At 39.7% G+C, this 7,919-nt stretch overlaps 1 protein-coding gene across 1 annotated transcript; it reads right to left on the bottom strand.

Annotated features, from left to right (window-relative positions):
* Nucleotides 1–303: 303 nt before the first annotated feature.
* On the bottom strand, nt 304–1,933 carry LOC114420400 (glycosyltransferase BC10-like). Its single transcript, XM_028386306.1, has 4 exons — nt 1,916–1,933; nt 1,679–1,844; nt 1,483–1,548; nt 304–1,020 (listed from the first exon to the last, which is right to left on the bottom strand). The coding sequence occupies exons 1-4, from the start codon at nt 1,931–1,933 to the stop codon at nt 332–334; spliced, it is 939 nt and encodes a 312-aa protein (XP_028242107.1). The 3' UTR covers nt 304–331.
* Nucleotides 1,934–7,919: the final 5,986 nt, after the last annotated feature.

The following is a 7,919-nucleotide window of genomic DNA, read 5'->3' as shown; positions in this document are numbered from 1 at the left end:
AAGACATTGAATTTTATTCATGTCTTAAAAGAAGAAAACATTCATTATTCGGTGGTCACACTACTAACTTCAATTTCAACGTTCACAAAATATTTAGGACTAGCATTATTAGCTTTTTATAGAACTGGTCAACAAAAACATATTGGTCAATGTGGATTATTTCTGTAAAATATGGTTTAGATTCAATATCCTAGACATCTAAATGCTGGAGGAGCAACTCAAAATATCTGCAAAGCAGGGAGATTAGATGATGAATCATGCGACTAAAACAGAGTTAGCAAATGGCTAACTAACATGCTTCTGTCAGCGTGTGCTCCTTTAATGATGTAGCTTAGAAGCTATGCCTTTTTCCAATTCCTAGAGCTTTGGGTGCTATGTCTAAAAGAGGGCCCAAAGCATTAGGTGCAAATTTTCTTGCAAATAAGAAGCAAAGGGAAGATGGCTGGTTATTATAAAGACATGTCTGATCTTGCAAAATTTTCTTGAAGAATTCCTCTTTGATGTCATCCTTCCCAAAGGTAGTTGGGTGAGCACCACCCCTTGACCAGTCCACATAAGTGAGGCTTCTATTTGCCAAAAGATGAGGAGTATTAATTGTTAACATTGTCTGAAAATAGTGCTCATCAACATAACATTTGTGTGGTTTGCAGAATTCTTTGAGCTTAGGATAGTAAGTATTGTCTTCAACTATCCTAAGAGCTAGTTCTCGGTTAATTTCAAACCACTGAGAGCCTTTTCGCCAGTCACTCATGTTGATCTCAGGTGCCATGTTTCCATCATACCGTCCTCTCCTATAAGGACCAGGTTCATCAATTGCACCCATAAAGCTATATCTTGAGCGTGCTATGTAAAGGTACACAATGCTGAAGTTTTGGAGGGGAATGCAGGACTCCGATAAGAGGATAAACCATTCATTTGAGATATCAAGCAATGCATTAGCCAGAAGTCTTCTTTCAGTATCACACATACTCATCATTCCCCACTCTGCCACCTGTGAAGGAGAAGGCTGATTAGAAATTTCTAAAAAAATACACAATATTTAACCTTAAACCTATTCTTGGTCTAACTGTCACAACATCAAAATTGAAAACCATTGCACAATTCATTGAACATATCAAGGAGTGGGGAGTTGATATTTTGTTATCTACATTTCAATGTCCTCTTCTAGATTATTTATTAAGTAGGCTTTCAAACCAAGTCTGATGATCACAAACCTATTACCAACATTAATGACTCAATGCTATTTTTTGTAGTTTGTATAAATAAAATGTTGGCAAACTGAATCTATGAACCAAAAGTCTTCATTGATTATAATTTTAATTCATGAAAAGAATTTACAACTACAATAATAAAGTGTACAAAACCTATTAAAACATAATTACAACTGAAAAAAAAAGCTCTCTATTAATAAATATGATAGCATTAATAAACATTGTTAACTGAAAAATTGAATTAGTCGTTCTACAACTTTTTAATTGCTACCTGTCATAAATTTGAGCAGAATCACAAAACTGCCACAAATTTTGTGTAGGAAATCAGTTTTGAACACTAAAGTAACCAAGAAAAAACACATTTAATAGCATGAACAAACAATTTATAAAGGCTAAGGATAAGATCATGAACAAAGCATGAGCCACAAACCCAAGGATCAAGAGGGAATAAAGGATCATCAAGAAACAATATGGAGTTGCTTCCATTTCAAGAAGATTGATTTCTTCTTTCTTTGGCTTTATTTCCTTTGATGTTGCTTCCATTTCATGAAGCTCATAGCTGAGACTCTGCACAATATTTTGTCGGGGTTCAATGTAGGTGATGGCATCCTCAACAATGGTTGCTTTGTTAATCTAATATCAATAATATTAGGATTCATAATCAATTTCCATTCAATCATATAGTATACTGAATAAAAACTAACCCGATAAAAGCCTGACATGTGTAGCCTCTCTTGACATACATGTCCTACAATTAATGAAAGCCTGACAACTTGCGCGACTTTCAGTCAATGAAATTTGCGTTAGACCAATGAAATTTGAGTGAATGAAATCGGTGATTGAATTTGCGGTACTCATTTGCAGATCATGGTTAGGACCAGAGGATTAGGTCGTGCCTTAGGTCAGGTTACTGGCAAAGGTGTGGGCAGAGGAGATCGTGATGATTCTGATGATGTTCTGCAGCGTCGACAGCCTACTGCATCCGCATGGAGGCAGCGATTGTCGTGACTGTGGCGCACGATGAGCCAATGGTCCCTGCGCCAGATTTTGAGCCTGATGTATTGCCGGATGACCCGATGGAGGCACCAGCTGATTCTGAGGACATTGTGGCAGACATTCCTGTGGACACAGGCGTGGAGGCTGCTGAGGATGAGCATGAGGGATTTTCGGGTGGTCCGAGCGACCCATCCGTGTTGACCCAGTATGCGGATCACGTTGCTTGCAGCGTATGGACGGGAGAGGTATTTATAATATTTATTTTTAGTTACTTGTAAATTATACTTTATGATTGAAATTAGTTTTCCTTTAAATGATTATTTTAACAAATTTTGCGTTCCTTCATACTTCAATTCATGAGCGTCCTGAATTAAAGCTATCCTCTCATGGGAGGAAGGTCCATAGTTTAGGCAGGCCTGTCCTTGCCATTAAGGGACTTGTTGCTGGTACAGGATTAAGTCCTCTGATCACGTGTTCGGTAGACACTGGCGATCGGGGACTTTTGTCCGCGTTTGTGGAGCGGTGGCACCGGGAGACGTCTAGTTTCCATCTCCCGGTGGGAGAGCTCACCATCATGCTGGACGACGTCTCCTCGCTTCTCCATCTTCCCGTGGTTGGCAACTTACACGCCTTTGAGCCCTTGCACGTGGACGATGCGGTTTAGATGCTGGTGGACTTATTGATGGTCTCTGCAGATTCTGTCAGGGCTGAGACAGCCCAGTGTCGTGGACCGTACGTACGCCTGCAATGGGTACGTGATATATATGAGCGCCGAAGCCAGGCAGGTCATTGGACAGCTGCGACTCGCACATATCTTCTTCATCTTTTGGGTTGCACTCTATTTGCTAACAAGAGTGCAACCAATGTCCATGTTGTCTACTTGGAGGCCCTTCGTGACCTCAGTATGACAGAGAGGTATGCCTGGGGAGTGACTGCTTTGGTGCATATGTACGACCAGCTGAACGATGCATCTATGAGTCACAGCTGACAACTTGGCGGTTACATCACACTGCTGTAGGTAACAAATATGTTTTTCATTCGTTCAGCCTCAACAATGTTTAACTTTAAATTTTTTTACACTTTCATTATTAATGTTTATAATTTTGATGTTACATCTGTAGTGCTGGATTTACGAGCACTTTCCGTCAGTCGCGGACTCCACTGCTGATCAGGAGTACGACGAGTGTCATACCCTAATTTCGTCCGGGGACCTTTGCTTGATGACATGCGACCTTTCTTTGGTCCTTGTGAGGTGCTTGGCACCCATCATTAGGCAATTTGTGAAATTTCAGGACATGCCGGAAAACCAAAAAATATTGATGCACAATCCGTAAGTTTCCGTGACACACCGGAAATTAAATGGAAGCATCGTTGCATAATTAAGTGAGATTCTGTAACATTCCGTAAGTCAAAAAGGGGATGATTATGTAATCCGCAAGGTTCCGTAACATTACGGAAAGAAAATAAGTATCGTTACGAGATTCGTAAGTTTCCGTAACTTTACGAAAAAAGAATCACCAAAAAAGGTAAGGGGGTGAACTTATCAAGATAGGGGTGTAAATAGCAATTCAAATCTAGGCCCTTCCAGAATATTTTGGAAGTTGGGTTGCTTAAGGAGGAAGCAACTGGGCGGCAAGCTCCTCCACGTTTTTGAAAAATGGTTTTCGGGGCTTCTGCGGCTTCCGTAATACTTCCGTAAAATTTCCGAAAACCTTGGGTAAGCATATTCCACTTAACATTGGTGAAAGGGAAGAGAAAAAAGATGAAAATCAAATTCGAAAACAGTTCCGTAAGGCTTCCGTAACTTTTCCGTAAAATACGAAAAGGGGGGTGAACTTAGTAATTCGGGTGCGCTTAGAAATCTTCTTCATTAAGTCTTTGGGCGGCAAGCACCTCCCTTTTTTTCTATAAATAGGGGAGGGGGGAGCTGTTTCAAAATGTTCAAGACCCCTTTGGCTATGCATTTCGGCTATTTTGGGCAAAAAACACGTTTTCGTGAAGAAAAATCGAGTCGAAGTGCTTCTGTAACGCTTCCGTAAGCGATTCTGTGGAAAATCTTCATCGTTCTTCGTCGTTCTTCACCGTTCTTCATCCGTTCTTCGTTCGTTCTTCGTTCTTCAACGGGTAAGTTTTCGAATCCGAGACTTTCAATTCATTTCTTGTTTTGTGTACTTTCACTTTAATTTCGTTTACTTTCAGTTTTCTTTTCTTCCCTTTTGACGTGCTTAAGCCATTTATTTAAGTAATTTCTCGCTTAATCTAAAAATAAAATAAATTTCCACCGATCGTTTGAATTGTATCATCCGTTAATTTTGGTTAAAATGAATTCCGACCGTTCGGTCGTGCCGTAACCACGTTGGAAATAAAAAAAAGAGGTAAAATAATAATATAATAATCAAAAAAATATTTTTTAGTAAAGTAAAGCGAAAAATCAATCGAACATTTTCTCTTTGGGATTTCTCATTCTTAATCGAATTGACTAATAACTAAGGTGAAACTAAGGCTAAAATCAACTCGCCTAGTCAAGCTCGTCCACAAAAATAGGTTTTTGAAAGTTTATCACTTCAATTTCTTATTAAGTAAAATGGGTCATTTTTAAGGTCCAACGCCTTAAAATGATTACCTTTCAAGTAAAAAGAATCACTTGATTCACGCATAAGAAAGAACTACGTAGGTCTGATTTTCTCATCCCAATTGAGGAATACGTAGGAGCAAAGGGAAACACCCTTGTCGACCACAAAAAGAGAAAAAATATAAAAAGGGTATAAAGGATATAAGGACATAAAAGGGAACGTAAAAATCAAAGTCATGTTTGCACATTCGATTAAAGGCTGCCGTCCCTTGTGACGGACGTGTGGGGTGCTAATACCTTCCCCGCGCGTAAATACAACTCCCGAACCTTTCACTTAAAAGTTCGTAGATCGCGTCTTTTCCGGTTTTTCCGACGTTTTCCTCAAATAAACGTTGGTGGCGACTCCGCGCGTATTCCTTTCGTGGAACACGCATCCCACGAGTCATGCGTCGCCCTCCCGCCGAAGGATAGGTTGCGACAACGAGGATTCTCCGTGTGTGTGTAGATGGATTGCGACCAAGAAGACCGTGAAGAGCATTCGTACGCCGACGTACAGGGAGTGCCTGAACCGACTCCGGATTCCGGATGTTTGTTGGATCCCGTATGGGGAGCACCGATCGGTCCGGGACTTCCACGTCAGATCATGCTATTCCGGTCTCTTGCGTTGGGGGCCTGTTGCTGTTTATTATCAACCAGAGAGGGTCGTGCGACAGTTTGGATACACGCAGACCATTCCTGCTCCTCCTGTCGATTCATGGGTGTCGTATGATGATATACATGACAGGTGGATGCACTACTCGGATCATATCGTTCCAACAGGTGAGGTGTGTGTTGATGTAAGCTCCATTGGAGCTTCTAGGCCTAGGATCTTCTTCATCAATGGATTCCTTTGCTTCTTGGAAGATGAATGGCAGCGGAATGGAGAAAGGAAGAGAGAGAGGAGACGCCACTTCAAGGAGAAGATGAGTTTAGAAGAAGCTCACCACCATAGGAGGCCATGGATAAGAGCTTGGAGGAAAATGGAGATGAATGAGGGGAGAGGGAGAGAAGAGCACGAAATTTTGTACTCCAAATGAGCTTTGAAATCTGAAGTTTAATATTCAAATGATCAAAGTTGAAAAAAATGCACACACATGACCTCTATTTATAGCCTAAGTGTCACACAAAATTGGAGGGAAATTCAAATTTCACTTGAATTTGAAATTGAATTTGTGGAGCCAAAATTTCACTAATTATGATTAGTGAATTTTAGTTATGGTTCAGCCCACTAATCCAAGATCAATTCCAAGATTCTCCACTAAGTGTGCTTAGGTGTCATGAGGCATGAAAAGCATGAAGGACATGCACAAAGTGTGACTATATGATGTGGCAATGGGGTGTAGTAAGCAAATGCTCACCTCCCCCTCTAAAATTTAATTGGATTGGGCTTCTACCAATTCAATTAAATTTATTTCCAACCACACACATCAAATATCCACTTAGTGCATGTGAAATTACAAAACTACCCCTAATACAAAAACTAGTCTAGGTGCCCTAAAATACAAGGGCTGAAAAATCCTATATTTCTAGGGTACCCTACCTACATTATGGAACCATAAATACAAGGCCCAAAAATAATGAAACCTTAATCTAATATTTACAAAGATAAGTGGGCTCGTACTTAGCCCATGGGCCCGAAATCTACCCTAAGGCTCATAAGAACCCTAGGGCCTTCTCTTGCATCTTTGGCCCAATCTACTTGGAGTTTTCTATCCAATGCCCTTGCGGGGTAGGATTGCATCATTCCCCCCCCCCCTTGAAAAGGATTTGACCTCAAATCCCGAGGTTCTTGAAACTCTGGGCTTTTTTCCTCAACACCTGTAAAAAGAACAAAAACATAAGTATTAGTGGTGTTTAGTATGTTGAAGTAAGGTAAAGTCTGAAAACTCATTTCCTGGGCATCTTCCCATGAAGGAACATGGTTCCTCACCAACTCAATGAGTGGTGCTACAAGTATAGAAAAATATGGGGCAAACTTTTTGTAAAAGTTTGTTAAGTCTTGGAAGCCCCAAATTTTTCTTACACTTGGTGGAGCGGGCCACTCAGGAATGACCTTTATTCTCTTAGGGTTCATGGGAACTCCTTGATCACAATTTAAAAAATTAAGAAAAGTAAAGCAATAGAACATACCTTTTTCTGTATTTTCATGTTGATTATTCCTACCAAAAAGTATGACAAACCTAAGGTGTCCCATATGAGTGCCTAAGTTTGTATTGAAACTAAAAATAAGAACAAACCTACCTAATGAGTCCCTATGTACACAAATCATGAAGATGTTGGGTGCACGAGTGATTTTACAAAAGAGTGTTGCACCACCCAAAGCATTCTTCACACCACCTATTTTAGGAATTTGGTGCCTAATAATACCAATTTTGGGCACCAACAAAGCACAAGGATTTAATCTCTTGCGAACCAAACCCTCATCCAACAACTCCTTTACTTGAGGAATAAACTCAAGCCTAAGAGATGTGGCAATGCTAACAAGTGTCTTTTTACAAAGGAGAAAATGTGGAGGTTGTCTAAGAAGGGAAATTTCTTTAATATTTGTCTTTATTTCAAAATGTCTTTCCTTCTTAGCTAACTTCTTGGAGGAGACACTTACCTCCTTACACTCCTCCTTAACCATTAAAGGTTGTCCTTCTTCTTGGGGGTAGATCTCTTCACTAGATTCTTCCCCTTTTGCTTCTTCACTTTTACTAAAGAAAGGTGAAGTAGTTCTTATTTTCTAGATTCTTCTTCATACACATGTCTTTGATCTGTATAATCTTCAATTGTTTATAATTTTTAATCTTAAAAATTTTAATGGACAACATTATACAGAAACTTAATGAAACAACCACCAAATTTATTGGTAAAAACTGGCCTTTTTTTCGACCTCCAGATTTTGGTAAAAATTGGATTAATACGTAGTTCTAGATTTTTCCTCTCTCATTTCCTTAGATATTTTTCTCTCTTTTTATTTTGATTGATGTACGTGACTGATCATGCTTTTTCTCTCTCAATTGGGTTGGGTGTCACACCTTATATCGTCTCCTTCCTAGGTATTGACACACAGTGCATATACTCCGACTTCTCTTATGTTATTTCAAAAAAGAAAAAAA

This window comes from Glycine soja, chromosome 7 (genome assembly GCF_004193775.1).
Source record: "Glycine soja cultivar W05 chromosome 7, ASM419377v2, whole genome shotgun sequence".
In the NCBI taxonomy this organism is placed as follows: domain Eukaryota; kingdom Viridiplantae; phylum Streptophyta; class Magnoliopsida; order Fabales; family Fabaceae; genus Glycine; species Glycine soja.
The sequence above is the reverse complement of the archived record's forward strand: the minus strand, read 5'-3'. Positions and strand labels throughout refer to the sequence as shown.